At 41.2% G+C, this 15,778-nt stretch overlaps 1 protein-coding gene across 2 annotated transcripts in view; it reads left to right on the top strand.

Annotated features, from left to right (window-relative positions):
• The window catches only part of MFSD11 (major facilitator superfamily domain containing 11), a 31,571-nt gene that overhangs the window by 4,116 nt on the left and 11,677 nt on the right, over positions 1 to 15,778 (top strand). For both annotated transcript variants that reach the window (XM_044982901.1, XM_044982900.1), the window contains exons 2-10: positions 5 to 175; positions 2,321 to 2,376; positions 3,190 to 3,297; positions 3,769 to 3,848; positions 3,948 to 4,044; positions 4,816 to 4,874; positions 7,677 to 7,821; positions 9,198 to 9,238; positions 10,383 to 10,448. In XM_044982901.1, coding sequence (XP_044838836.1) covers positions 5 to 175; positions 2,321 to 2,376; positions 3,190 to 3,297; positions 3,769 to 3,848; positions 3,948 to 4,044; positions 4,816 to 4,874; positions 7,677 to 7,821; positions 9,198 to 9,238; positions 10,383 to 10,448 — 823 coding nt within the window. The remainder of the gene's footprint in view (positions 1 to 4; positions 176 to 2,320; positions 2,377 to 3,189; positions 3,298 to 3,768; positions 3,849 to 3,947; positions 4,045 to 4,815; positions 4,875 to 7,676; positions 7,822 to 9,197; positions 9,239 to 10,382; positions 10,449 to 15,778) is intronic.

Here is a 15,778-nt window from a genome sequence, read left to right as displayed (position 1 = left end):
GCAGAACTTAAAAGGGAGCTTTAAAAGGAAAATAGAACTTCTCCGGACTGAAGAGGACAACTTCCTAAGAAAAAACAAAATGTCTCCTAAGTCGAAAAAGCTTTTTAACATAATTATGTTAGGAGTTGCTTTTATGTTTATGTTTACTGCCTTCCAAACGTGTGGAAATGTTGCGGTAAGTGCAAATATCAAAACACTCCACATCCTCATCTTTCTTTCTGACATGCCAATTTTAAGGGTTGTTTTGTTTAGGGATCTAAGGTGCATGATAGCATTACATTTTATCTTTTTGTGTTTCTCTTGATTTAGTTTTTGCACAGGTACTTAAGTAATCTGTTTCTTTAAGAGAGTGTAGCAGTGAAACAGTAATGGTATGAGACAACCCATGGTTGCTTAGAAAAAAATTAAGTTAATTAAACACATTCAGTTTAATAATATCTGCTCTGGCAATTATCTATCCAGCAATTGAATTAAACTGGATCTTTTCATGTTTCTGAGCTTTTTTATAATTTTGCTTTAAAACATATGACCAGGATGCTATTATTTGTAACTTTGTCACCTAATTTCTCCTGGTTAATTAATCTTCCTTAATCTCACATTTTCACTATGTAATGACAAACTGGAGATTGAAGGGGTATGAATACAGTATCTGGCAAGTGGTCATACTGTCACAACTGACACAGTCAAGTCACTTTACATCTCACTAAATAATTTACTGCTAGTCTCTCTCTCCTTTACTGCAGGCAAATTGGACATAAAAATAATTTGTTGTATGGTTAATTTATGGTAGAGGAGGCTGATCTTGTGGCTAAAGCACAGGACAGAGAGTTTGGAAATAGAGGTTCAATTTGTGATTGCTACAGAGCATGTCCATGGCTCAGTTTCCATTTCTGTAAAAATGGGGCTCATACTGCTTTACATTAAAGAGATGTTGGGAGGCTTAATTTGTTAATGCCTGGTAAATACTTTGAGATCTAAAGGCACTATAGAATCACAAAATACTAGTTATTGTTTCAAATGGACAGCTTCACTTGAAGCATCTTTGTGGAGCGAACTTTTATAAATAAAAGCTGTATACAGTGCTGTTGTAGCCATGTTAGTCCCAGGATATTAGGCTACAGGCTGCACAGTGTAGCCGCTCTTTGTTGGCGGGAGACAGCTCTCCCACCAACAAAAAACTTCCACCCACAATGAGTGGCGACCGTAGCTTTGTCAGCAGGAGAGCTCTTCTGCCAATAAAGCGCTGTTCACAGCGGTGCTTTTTAATCGGTAAAACTTTTGTCGTTTGGGGGTATGTGTGTGTGTTTTTCACATCCCTGAACAATAAAAAATTTACTGACAAAAGTCCAGTGTAGACAAAGCCTTAGAGAGACAAGGTAAGTGAGGTAATATCTTTTATTGGACCAACTTCTGTTGATGAGAGAGAGCTTGTCCAATAAAAGATACTACCTCACTCACCTTGTCTCTCATAAATAAAAGTGTCTGCAAGCAATACTCATTGTCTGGCAGTGAATGAATCAGGTTCCGTAGTTCAAATTGCAGTTGCCCCGTGACCAAACCAGCATACCAGAAAACCAGTAGACAGAGGAAGAGTGTAGGAAGGAAGGCCTAGATCAGTGGTTCTCAAACTTTTGTACTGGTGACCCCTTTCACATAGCAAGCCTCTGAGTGCGACCCCGCCCCCATATAAATTAAAAACACTTTTAAATATGTTAACTCAATTATAAATGCTGGAGGCAAAGCAGGGTTTGGGATTGAGGCTGACAGCTCGCGACCTCCCAAGTAATAACCTCACGACCCCCTGAGGGGGGGGTCCCAACCCCCAGTTTGAGAACTCCTGGCCTAGATCCACAAAGGGACTTAGTCCCAGATCCCTCTAAGGTATTTAGGCACCCTAACTTCTATTGCAGTCAACAGAAGTTGGGAGCCTAAAAACCTTTGAGGTTCAGGGCCTTAGGCTGTAATTAATAAATGTGGTTTTCAAAGGCTTGCGTACTGCTCATTTGAAAAGAGAAGGGAGTGTAGAGAAATTAGAAAAGGAGATGGGAGCCAGAATTTTGATGTCAAGTCCTTGACTCTGCCACTGAATCTGAACAAGCTGCAGTTGTTTCCATGACTGTACAATGGGTGTAATCGTTACTTCCTCACATAGTTTTACAAGGTATAATGGCCATTTCTAAACTACTTTTAGTTCCTTTGGTGGTGTTATTAACAATCAGTTCTAACTTTGCTCTTATGATAATCTGTCTGTAGTTTTCAGATTTAAAAAAAGTATAAAATGTACTTTCTGTATTATTTATTTATAATTTTCTCTACACAGCAAACTGTTATCACGAATTTAAACAACACAAATTTTCATGGCAGTGGCTATACCAGGTAATATACCATGATATTTTTGTCCTTTTGTTTCTTTAGGAGGCATAGCTAGTTTTAATGAAATCTTATAGGGACATGGTCTTAGGTGATTGTATTTTTCTCCTGAACTTACACGTTAAAAACAAAATTATGTTATCGTACTTAAACACAGCTTACTGGTAATTTTACATGTAGATTTTCCTTTTTAAATGAACCACATTTGTGTTTTGCACTTTTTCCATGTAGGGAGAAACAATGCTGTGCTTTGCTTTTTATCTTGGGTCATGCAGTCTTTGGTGAAATTATTGAAAAGTAAAGCAGCTAGCAAAGATGTTGATCCTACAAACTTACCCACATGTGTGGACCTTTGTACCCACATAGAGCACAGGGTCTACCTGTGCAGATTAGCTTGCAGGAGAGATTTCAACAGTCATATGGAAGGGAACACTCCCAAAGATAGGAGGATCATCGGGGTATTGGAGCTGTGGAAACCAGTTTTTTCATGTTTATTGTGTTGTCATAGCAACCAAAGTCCCCAATCATGATCAGAGGTCTGTTGTGCTAGGACTATGCAATCATTTAGGAAAACTTGGTCACTGTCCCGAAGAGTTTACAATCTAAGATAAGGTGCAACAAACAAGGGTAAATAACCATAGACGGGAAAGAGGGGCTAGAGTAATAAGATCATGCAGTTACGTAGGCTAGGCGATATGTTTGATGTAATAGTTTTGAATCATTTGAAAAATTGCCTAAATAAATAAAATCAGCTACACTAGCCAATACTCTTGAATTCCATTTGAAATGCTTATTCATCTTTATTATTTATTTGTGTAGCATGGCCATTATTTATGGGGTGTTCTCTGCATCAAATCTTATTTCACCGTCAGTGGTTGCTGTAGTGGGACCTCAATTATCCATGTTTGTTAGCGGTCTATTTTACAGGTAGGTAATTCATTTAAATCTATAGTTTCTGCTTCCTATGTATCTATTCCCTTTACTTCACCTTCAAAAGGTACCACGTCTTGCATGAAATTTTACTGGCTGAGGAGGGCAGGGTTTGGCTTCTTGCAATGATATCAGTGTTGCGCTTGAGTCACTTGGAATGTCACTTCAGAGCACTCCCTCCCCCAGAGACAGTGACCATGTTGTTTCCACAGCATTGGCAGGTCTGGCTGACCTTGGAGTAAAGAACCAAGATCAGGCCTCAGTCTAATGACTGTATTAGAAAAATAGCATTATATGTTTAGGGTAATAAAAAACTGTTTTGTTTCAAATCTTATTGACTTGGAGTCTTTGCAAAATGAGCTTAGCAATAAGTCCTTGATTTAGAGGAAGCTAAGATGCAAATCTGATTGTTAATAAGCATAACATTGCCCACATTCAATTTGAATATAATACATTGTTATATTTTAGCATATACATTGCGGTTTTTATCCAGCCTTTCACATGGTCCTTCTACACTGCTTCTGTTTTCATTGGGATAGCAGCTGCTGGTAAGTATTGTATCGGCTTGTACTTCTTCACTATGTTTCTCTCTCTCTCTTAAAACTATTTTTCCTCCTTTCTTAGCAACTATTTTACTTGAATTTCAGTAATGTGGACTGCACAGGGAAATTGCCTGACAATAAATTCAGATGAAAACACTATTGGAAGAAACAGTGGAATCTTCTGGGCACTTTTACAGTCCAGGTAACTTTCCTTTATTAAATCTTTCCCTTTGGTTACATGCACCCTGTACTTGCTGTGTTGTTCAGTGAGAGTGCAAGGGAGACTTCTGTCTCAGTCAGTACTTCAGAGTGATGCTCCACAGACTATGAAACGAAAGGAAAAGCTGGGGATGACATTGTTGCTGATATTGAGCAATGCTTAATGGTAAATAGGAGTTGTATATGGGAGGTCTTTCCTCCTGATGGACTAAAGTTAATGTCATTTCTGATATCTGGGATCCCTTTGAAATATAGAGCCGGCCTTATGAACGTGAATCCTCAATTTTGTTTTACATTTCTATGGGGCTAGCGCAGGGGTCAGCAACCTTTCAGAAGTGGTGTGCCGAGTCTTCATTTATTCACTCTTAAGGTTTCGCGTGCCAGTAATACATTTTCATGTTTTTAGAAGGTCTCTTTCTATAAGTCTATAATATATAACTAAACTATTGTTGTATGTAAAGTAAATAAGGTATTTAAAATGTTTAAGAAGCTTCATTTAAAATTAAATTAAAATGCAGAGCCCCCCCGACCGGTGGCCAGGACCTGGGCAGTGTGAGTGCCACTGAAAATCAGCTCGCGTGCCGCCTTCGGCACACGTGCCATAGGTTGCCTACCCCTGGGCTAGCAGTTTGACTTTGATAGTGTGAGGACAGGCATCCTCTATCTCTTTCACATTTACACCATATTCTTTTATATATAATTTGTTATCATAATAAATAACTATATTCCTGTGTTATCCTTCTTTTGTTTGCAGCTTGTTTTTTGGAAATCTTTATATATACTTTGCTTGGCGTGGGAAAACTCACATATCAGGTTTGTATTACTTGCTTTGTATATAGAATACTTCGATCTATCATAATGTATGAAAAAATGGATAAAATAATGAAGTAGGAAGAGGCCATAGGCTATGTCTACATTACGGATCTTACAGCGGCACAGCTGTACTGTGCTGCTGTAAGGTCTCCTGTGTAGTCCCTCAATGCCAGTGGGAGAGAGCTCCCCTGCTGGCATAATTAAACCACCCCCAACCCAAGTGGTGGTAGTTATGTTGGCGGGAGATGCTCTCCCGCCGACATAATACTGCACATACTGCCGTTTTTGTCTGTTAAACTTTTCTCAGGGGTTGTTTTTTGCACACCCCTGACCGACAAAAATGCTAGTGTAGACATAGCCATAGTTGTGACAGCTAGAAACATAGGGAGCAGTGGGTAATATTTGTATTTGTTTTCTGGGGAGTATTTTAGTTTTAGGCTTTGTTTACATTGGCAACCGAAAGACAAAACTTTTGTCATTCAGAGGTGTTAAAAAAAAACACACACACACACACACACAGACCCCCACCCCCCGAAAGACAAAAGTTTTGTTGACTTCAAATGCTGGTGTGAACAGCACTTTGTAGTCAGGAGTGCTTTCCTGCCAACGATGCTAATGCCGCTCATTGGGAGTGGAAGTTATTTGTTGGCGGGAGAGCTCTCTCCTGTCTACAAACAGCGGCTATACTGTGCACCTTTTAGCAACATGGCTGTAGCACCATAGCTGTGTCGCTAAAAGCTGTGTAGTATAGATGTAGCCGTAGTATGTAAAGCCATGTGATACAAGAGCTGTGAATATCTCCAGTGTTCCTGGCTGCTGTTCCCTTTGCCTGCTTTCAGGGCTCCTGTTCACAGGGAAATTGATCAGAATAGTGTATTGCAGAATTCCATAATAGCTTCCCATGTGAAGACTCATATTCTGCAATAAGAATGTCCACATGGGGAGCTGTTCTGAAATAGCTATTACACTTTAAATCCACATCCTACCTGTTCCAGAATAATATCCTGGTGCAGACAAACCTTCAGTGTCCCTGTCTTGATACAGATCATCAAGGTTAATTTCCTGTTTGAATTATAATTAATATTGTGGCTGGAGCCTTCCAAATCTATCAGAGTAGAACTTGGAGCAAAGTGCTCTCATAGTCAGTGGAGAAAGTGATAGGTGGTCAAAGCTGTAGGGCTCCACACAGAGCATCTGGGACCTGAGTTGCTGTAAAAAGGTGGCGGCAGGGACTGATATGTGGGTGGTGGTTGTCAACTAAGAAAAAAACAGAATTGTTATACTAAATGGAGCTGATGATCCTGCTGTAAGGTGTATGTGAGGAGGACGGTTTCCTATATTGTGTACTAAAAAAGAACTCAAATATCTGATAGACCATTCAGCTATTCACATCTTTAAAACATGAAGCCTTTCCCCTGTAAGACATCCTTCCAAATAAATGGAATTTTCGATCTCATTGGATAAACGTTTTAGAAGGATGTTTCTGCTAAAGACAATTAGGAATGAAATGTTGACTTTTAAATGATCATCTCAGACTTCGGAGTTAGCGCCCGCTTGTGATAAACAGGGCAGTTCACAGCTCTGCTACTGTACTATTGATTTGGGCTCTGCAGACTGAGTAGCACAGCCTAGATTAAAAAAAAAATTAAAAAAATCCAAAAAATAAAGCAAAAGCTTAAATTCTGCCAAAAACATAAATCTGTGGAATCTGAAATTCTGTTTCCTGATTTATATTGCTCTTGCTAATCACCTCGGATTACAGCATTTAACAGAACTCACACTGAAGTTTTCCTTGACCTTTAAGTGAATTAAAATCCCTTGAAGCATGTTGAAACAATTTAGGTGTCTCCTTTCATTTCATTCTAAGGTGAATGTTCCTACATTTGAACATCAGTACCCCCTTGCCACACTTTATTTCAGGTTCCCACAAGAGCTGTTTGCACATGCACATAAAAGATTATTTTTAAAACTACACACCCACAGACACATTGTTATTGATTTGGAATTTTACACAGTTTTTTTTAAAAATGTATTTTAAAACTTTTCTGTTCACCTTTAAGCCATTGGAGAAATAAATATAAGTACATAGGCACCATCTTTAGGATTGAGAAGTGGGAGCCCAAAGGTTAGCTTGTCTCAACACAATGCATCATTTGCTGCTTCTCAGCAATTTTTCTGCCTGATGAATAGGGGAAGCCTCTGCACAAAAGAGTGTACCGTGCCAAACACGTTGGTTAGTGTAGAGAGACTGGTGCATGAAACATCAGGTACCTTTCCTCCAGATACCCACTGTTATCTTCTGTCAAATTCTGAGGTTTCATGAGCATATGGCGTTTGAAATTTATAGGTCTACCAGTTTATGGAATCACATGATGTAACATTAGTTCCTGGGGCCAGAGAGGAAGAAAGTTATTTCTAATCAGTGTAGGGGAGATGATGTAGCCTCTGCCCTGCAAGCAATACTGTTATTGAACAGCCTCTGCACTTCCTCTTCCCTTTTATTAACCCCCACTTAGCCACAGCAGAAAGTGGTGGTGATATTCTTTGACCAGCCAGTATTCCATTGGCATATCAGCAATGACAAAGGAACTTGCCAAATATGTGGGCACTTTGCCCCACGGGTGGTAAGTCAGACACCACCACTGAAGTTAATATGTATTATATATACACCTCTTTATAAACTGTACCTATCTTTAGCATGGAAACATCTTAGCTATCTGCACCATTATTTGTGGAGATAGTTTACTAGATATGAATTATTTTATGCAGACCTGTGTGTGATACCTTTTTGATTTTCCACAGAGAGTGATCGCAGGACTGTCTTCATCGCTCTAACCATCCTCAGTCTCGTGGGCACATTTCTGTTCTTTCTGATTAGGAAACCAGAGGAGTCAAACACACTGGAGGAGGAAGTCTCCTCCACTGACGAAAGCATTGTAGACAACTCGTAAGTGTTTATGGCAATAACACATTACCATCCAGCCAAGCATGTGTGTACCTAGTGCATAATGGAAAACTCCTTATTCGCTTCTCCCTCCGAACCAAAAGCATGTTTAATTTGGATAAAGTATAGAAGAGTCCCTGTAGCCATTAACTAGTTGATGCAATCCTTACTTGTTCTGCTCATAGGTAATACACTTGAACATGGGATAGGGCAGAACAAATAGTGTATTTTCATTGGTGAGTAAGGGTCTTTGCAGAGACATCATTTATCTCCCTCCTCTCACTATTAAGCGTATGTATGTTCTTTCATAGTTTTCCTTGCCCTTATCTCCAAACAGTAACTATTGGTCTCCAACCATGGAAGTGATTTGGGGATAGAAGCAGAGCAGAGGGAGGTTTATGAAGGCAAAAACAGACCTGGGATCAGATTGGAATGAGACTGTTTACTTCCCTTCTAAAAGCACATTCTTAATTTGTGTTTCTGCAATAATTATTCTGCAAGAGAGGGCTGACCTCCTTATTGAACAGCACAGAAAGAACCTTCAGAGCCTCTCTGAGAATTTTAGGAAGCTTGATTCATTCTTATCAGAATTTGTATCTGGCAGTCAAGTGCCTTTGTAGTTCTAAGAGCTTTGTAGATTTCTAAACCCTTTTATCCACACCCCTTACCTTAAACAATTCTTCCATTGTCCTTTATTAGTTATTTGAAGCTAAGTGGTTTGTAATTTTGGTTTGCTGGTGGAGATAGGGCTTAGAATTCTTATTGGCAAGTGCTTTATGTATGGGTCAGAATTTTCAAAAGCATCTGCTCAACAAGGCCTGTTGTATCAGTGGCAATGTAGGCTGATTATCTGGCCAACAGTTTTAAAACAATATCATGCCACAGTGGTAGGCAAGGGTTGTTTGGACATAACCTGTAGAGATCTGTTAAGCTATCACTTATTACTTAGCTGCAAATCACTCATAAATGGCCTAGGTACCATGCTGATGTGCACATTAGAAATGCATAGCTATAAGCACTAAAGTCTTCCTGAAATGATATTTGCAGATACAGTTATTTTATTAGCATAGCAGTAGGATGATTAGAAAGATGAGAGCACATGTAGTGAGAGAACAAGTCTGATACAGACAAAGCCCAGAGACATAGTGCTATAAAAGAGGATACCCACATATACCCACACTAAAGGCAAATATCTTTTACAACTGGAGGATTATTCCACAAAAATGTTTTATTAAATGTATTAGTGTGTTGAAATTGCTAATTATGGGCAGGAAAATGTACAGAAAACTAAAAGATGAATTAGTCTATTTTCCAACATAATGGTAAAAGCATGGGTATCTCTGGTTCATCTTTCTGATCTTAAAAAAATATTTACCCAGGTCTGTCCAAAGCAAAGCGACGAGGGCAGTGGATGCATTTAGTAAGTATTATTGCACTTTAGAACCATCTCTCAAAAATATTACAACAGATTTATGAACTGTCAAATGATCCTATTTGTACACCACCATATATGAATAATTTTGAACAGAAATTTGGCTTTAATAAGGCAGGGCAATAGACCTGCATTCTCCCCTTCCTTAATCCTGAGACACTTAATCTTCCTTGTTTATCACTCAGCTAAACAACCCTCACAGTTCCCTCATCTGTTCTTAATTCATCCAATGTATCATGTAGCCAAGATCCTTCATATCCCAGATTAGTCCAGGATCTTTAGAGTCTTCAACTGTGGTGCCTGCTTTAAAGTGACATGACATTGAGGCAAAGAGTAGGATGCATCTGTGTTTTGAAGGCTCTAGGCGCCTCCTGGTTCAAGGCTCAGTGGAAAAAGCAAAGATCTCATTTAGTGGAGATTAAAGAGGATTGATGAGCAACTGTGCGAGTTGCTGAGTTGAGAGGGAAGCAAAGGATATTTGATAATCTCAGGACAGAATTGAAACAAGTCTAGGGAGGTGAAAAAGAGGGTTAACACTAGGAAGGGAGGACAGGGTATGAGAGAGAGAGATCATGGGGATGAGGGGAGGAAAAAAGGAAAAGCCACTCTATGAAAGTAAAAATGTTTCGCATTAAAGAAAGTGCAAGATGAAGTATAAATTACCTTTTGTATGCATTTACATCAACATTTACTATAAAGTTCAACAATTTAAAAAATAAAAATTCTTCATTCAGATACATGTGTGCAGCTCCCATTGGAACTTATAATTAGTGGCACTTAACTGTTGGTATCTGAAAGCAGAATTTGTCCCAAAAACATTTAGAAAAACTCAATTATTTTAAAATAAAAATACTCTGAATTGAGATTACAAGAGTGCAGTACATAAAACCACTCAGCCTTTAGTCACTGGAAAATATATTTAGTTGATTTCCATCTCTACCCTGTCCCCCCACAATAAAACCCATTCAGATTGGACTTTTATGTTAAAGGCCCCTTACATAGCAGCCTTATTTAATCAAAGAGAGAAAAAATCAGTGCATGGTTTGTATTTGTGCCTTTGGTAAACAGCAAAAGAAAGTAAATGTAACCTTAATGTCAGTGAATTTTATTCATTTATGTTTTTTCTTTGCAGAGAGATCTATTAAGCTATACTTCACCAAAGAGATTTTGCTCCTTAGTGTTACAACGGCTTATACAGGTAACAAAACAGGCAAAAGGACACAATCATTTGCTAGTGCGAGGGCATTTTATGGGACAATAAATGAGTACCCCTCAATCAAGATTATATTCCTGTATCCCAGGATCTATTACTTTAACATATTGGAGTTTATTATCCTTTTATAGTATTTTTGTACTCTGTTTCTGAAAAATGCTCTTCTGTAGATTAATTTTTTTGTACCTAACCCTGCCAAAATTATGGGATTTAATAAGAGTTGTTAACCCAGTTTAAGGTCAGCCAATTTGTATCTTGGCTAGGGCATGGTTTATGAATCTGTATTATTACACGGGTTGTCCCTGTTCATACTGGCCAGATTGAATCATGTTAGAACATAATTAAACTGCAGTGGAGTCTAATAATGGTAATTAAACTCATTTTTGTAGACGAGGTCTTTAATATCAGCTTCATCAGACTTGCAGTGAAGTGTAGGAGACTTTTGTAAGAGCCCTTGTCCTAAAACCATGTGTGCATTAGGAAGATGTTGCAAAGAATTCCTTCATTGCAACCACTGGTTTGACTCTGTAATAGGGCAGCCCCCACGTGGAGTGCCCTCCTACGGCAGGCTGCTACACAAGAAAAACATAAGAACAGCCATACTGGGTCAGACCAAAGGTCCATCTAGGTCAGTATCCTGTCTTCCGACAGTGGCCAATACCAGGTGCTCCAGAGGGAATGAACAGAACAGATAATCATCAAGTGATCCATCCCCTGTTGCCCATTCCCAGCTTCTGGCAAACAGAGGCTAGGGACACCATGCCTTCCCATCCTGGCTAATAGCCATTGATGGACCTATCCCCATGAGTTTCTTTAATTCTTTGTTGAACCCTGTTATAGTCTTGGCCTTCACAACATTCTCTGCAAAGAGCTCCACAGGTTGACTGTGCGTTGTGTGAAGAAATACTTCCTTTTGTTTGTTTTAACCTGCTGCCTATTAAATTCATTTGGTGACCTCTAGTTCTTGTGTTATGAGAAGTAGTAAATAACACTTTCTTATTTACTTTCTCGACACCAGTCATGATTTTATAGACCTCTATCATGTCCCCCCTTAGTCGTCTATTTTCCAAGCTTAAAAGTCCCAATCTTACTAATCGCTCCTCATATGGAAGCTGTTCCATACCCCTAATCATTTTTGTTGTCCTTTTCTGAACCTTTTCCAATTCCAATATATCTTTTTTGAGATGGGGTGACCACATCTGCACGCAGTATTCAAGATGTGGGCGTACCATGGATTTATATAAAGGCAATATGATATTTTCTGTCTTATTATCTATCCCAGAGGTGGGCAGACTATGTCCCACAGGGCTGTCCTGCCCAGCCCTTGAGCTCCCAGCTGGGGAGGCTAGTCCCTGGCCCCTCCCCTGTCCCCCACAGCCTTAGCTCGCTGTACTGCCAGTACTCTGGGCGGCAGGGCTGCTTGCTCCTGCTGGGCAGCGTGGCGGCATGGCTGGTGCCAGCAGGGCGGCACGGCTGCCAGTCCTGCTGCTCTGAGCGGCATGATAAGGGGGTGGGGAGAGTTAGATAAGGGGTAGGGGGTTCCAGGAGGCAGTCAGGGGTCACGGAACAGGGGCCAGTTGGATGGGGCAGAGGGGGTGTCAGGGGATGGTGAACAGTGGGGGTTTGGATAGGTGTGGGAGTCCCGGGGGGCCTGTCAGGGGGCGGGGGTGTGGATAGGGGTCGGTGCAGTCAGGGGACAGGGAGCAGGGGGAGTTGAATGGGGCAGGAGTTCTGAGGGGGGCAGTCAGGGGGCAGAAAGTGGGAGAGGGCGGATTGGGGTGGGGGCCAGGCTGTTTGGGGAGGTACAGCCTTTCTTACCTGGCACTCCATACAGTTTTGGAACCCCGATGTGGCCTTCAGGCCAAAAAGTTTGCCCACCCCAATCTATCCCTTAATGATTCCCAATATTCTGTTCCCTTTTTTGACTGCTGCTGCACATTGAGTGGATGTTTTCAGAGAACTATGCACGTAACGCCAAGATCTCTCTCGAGTGGTTACAGCTAATTTTCACCCCATCATTTTATACCTCTATTTGGGGTTCTGTTTTCCAATGTGCACTACTTTGCATTTATCAACATTGAATTTCATCTGCCATTTTGTTGCCCAGTCGACCAGTCACCCAGTTTTGTACGATCCCTTTGTAGCTTTTCACAGTCTGCTTTGGACTTAACTGTCCTGAGTAGTTCTATATCATCTGCAAGTTTTGCCACCTCACTGTTTATACCTTTTTCCAGATCATTTATGAATATGTTGAATAATACTGGTCCAAGTACAGACCCCTGGGAGAAACCACTATTTACCTTTCTCTATGCACCTGCCTCAGTTTCCCGTTTGTTTGCCCATGACAGACTCTCAGGCTTGGTCTACACTGAAAAGTTATAGCTGTATACCTGTGTCAGTCAGAGGTGTGAAAAAAAATACATCCCTTACTGACTTAGCTATGCTAACAAAATGTTGACACAGCTATGTCGATGGAAGAGGGCTTCCATTGACATAGCCAACTTTATTCAGGGAGGTAGTGTTCCTATGCTGACAAGAAAATCCAAACTGTTTTTGTAGGCTACATCTACGCTACAGCGCTAGGCTGATATACCTATGCCAGTATAGTCTCCGTCATGTAGATATACCTTCACTGTCTGATACAAAACCTGCCTCTGGGCATAATTGTTCATGTATACCAGTGCAGTAATTCCCCTAAATTCTTGCAAGAAAACTGTTCTTGACAAACTCACAGTAAGAATACTAATATACAACAATTTTTCCAATCCTCTCTTCAGGAACAATGCCTCCAGATCACCCACAGAGAGTCAATAGTGGCACAGTGTTCCCATTTCCTTTTTGCTCTACTGTCCAGGCCGTCCATCTGAGTGACCAGTCTCATGAACTTTACCACAGTCCTCAAGTCAGGTTGCCCACAAGAGAGCTCCTCACTATGTTCCACGCCTCAGGACTCCCTGCCTGAGTCCTACCCCTGCTGAGAGCCCAACCTCTTGCTTCAAGGCCCAGCTTCTTCTCACCAAGCTGGATAGGGGTCACTGCCCAAGCCTTCTGCTCATCAGAAACTCCCAGTTTGGTCAAGTCTCACCAACTATTCTGTTCCAGCTCTCTGCAGAACTCTGCTTTCTCTACCAGGTCTCCTATAGCTCTGTCTAAGCAGCTTTTTGCTCTCTCTCTCTCTAAATACTTCTTGTCTCTGATTCTCCAGGCTTTGTCTCTCCTGATCTCAGACAGCTGAGCTTTCATCTGGTGATCACCTTCCTCTAGGGGCCAGGACAGGTGCCTTGTTTTAAGACCAGTTGGTGGTCAGCTGACTAGACATAGGTCCACACCCCCAAGCGACATAGATAAGTCAGCTTAATCCCCGGTGTAGAGAGCATTGAGTTGACAGAAGAATTTTTCTGTCGACTTAGCTACTGCCTCTTGGGAAGGTGGACTAACTATGCTGGTGGGAGAGCCTCTCCTGTTGCTGTAGTGAGTATCTACACTGAAGTGCTGCAGCACCATAGCTGTTCTGCTGTAGCGTTTCAAGTGTAGATAAGCCTTTACTTTCTTGGATTCTTATAAAGTTTTCAAACTTTGCCATTTACTTTTAACACACTTTAAAAAATAGCTATTTTAGCCATGCTGCCTTCTCATCCCTGGGGGGAAACTGCATGAGAGACAGGAGAGTAACATTATTATAGACATTTCAGTGTCATCAGGGGCGGCTCTACATATTCGGCCGCCCCAAGCAGTCATGCGCGGGAGACGCCTCGGAGCCCCGGGAGCAGCAGACCTCCCGCGGGCATGACTGCGGAGGGTCCGCTGGTCGTGCGGCTCGGCTGGACCTCCGGCAGCTGCGGACAGTTGGCTGGTCCGGCGGCTCCAGTGGAGCTTCCGCAGTCATGCCTGCGGGAGGTCCAGCCGAGCCGTGGGACCAGCGAACCCTCCGCAGTCATGCCTGCGGGAGGTCCGGTCGTCCTGGAGCTCCGGTGTACCTCCCGCAGGCATGACTGCGGCAGGTCCACCGGCCCAGCCTGCCGCCCCTGCCGGCAAATGCCGCCCCACGCGCGTGCTTGCCGCGCTGGGGTCTGGAGCCGGCCCTGAGTGTCATGCCTACTCAGTACCAGAACGGTGGGAGAATACAATGCCCACCCCTTATGTTTGGGGGAAAAAAGTTTCTGTCAAAATCCATAAGGCTACCACTTTATTGTCTTTCAAATGCCTCCTTAAGACTTACCTGTACCGTGTTGTCTATAAACCACTGCCAGCGGATGATGGCTAGGCTGGCGGTGAACTGAGACTATTGCCTATTATTCAAAATGTACTCATTTTACAGTTGCTTTGTCCTCCATCCCCTATATGCATTAGTTTGTTTCATCCACTGGTTGTGTTTTATGACAGGGGCTCTCTTAATGCATGTCAGTATACTGCCTAGCATAGTGCGGCCCTCTTAGAGGTGCAGTACCTTTGGAAGTCGAAGGAAAGTAACATGGTGCTACTGTGGTACAAAAATACAAAAAATAAGATGTCTTTTGCTATCTGATTCCGCAATCCTTATTCAGGCAAAACTCCCATTGAAATCAATGAGAGTTTTCTGTAACTCAAGCCGAATTGGGCTCTTACAGTCCATGTCAGAAACTTAGTCTAGCTTGAAATACGTTGCTGCCATCTGGTGGCTCAAATTCACTAGTACCATCTGTATTGTAAAGTGATTTGGTATAATTCATCTAAGAGCTGCAAAAGCAGATAGTGATTCCGAATTGTTGTGGTTTGTTATTGAAACTGTTGGAAGTTTTGTGAGGCTTTACAGCTCACATACCATGTACAATCACCTACTATTACTAGATCTTTATATGGTGTACTATATTTTCTGCAATAGCAAAGGCCAAAGAGGTTTACTTAAAACGTCATTTTTGGCCTGGTTTTGTGTTGGTTTAAGCAAGTCTCTTGCACTGTTGTAAATATACTTGCTATGGAAGAGTTGACATTTATAAAATGGACTCTATATATTGAAAAGTCTTATTGCATGACTCATGTTTCTATGGTCATCCTAGTTGGGACTCAGCCATATTACCTTCCCTCATGTTAATGACAGTACAAGGGTAGAGAAGTACTAAGCAAAACATTGGCCTTATCTTAGAGTTTAGTTTTAGTTTTATTCAGCTTTAATTAATTATAAGTGTATTGAAAGTAGTAGTACATAGCAGGAGCTTAACTTGGAATCTTTCACTTCCTTTATAAGTCTTTAGACAAAGGCTCTTTTTCAGAAATGCCATCACTGGACCAAAAAAAAAAAGTTGTTTTTCCTGCATTGAAGTCAGACTTTAAAGACT

Source organism: Mauremys mutica, chromosome 12, assembly GCF_020497125.1.
Source record: "Mauremys mutica isolate MM-2020 ecotype Southern chromosome 12, ASM2049712v1, whole genome shotgun sequence".
NCBI lineage: Eukaryota > Metazoa > Chordata > Testudines > Geoemydidae > Mauremys > Mauremys mutica.
This window is presented reverse-complemented; position numbering and strand designations above follow the sequence as displayed.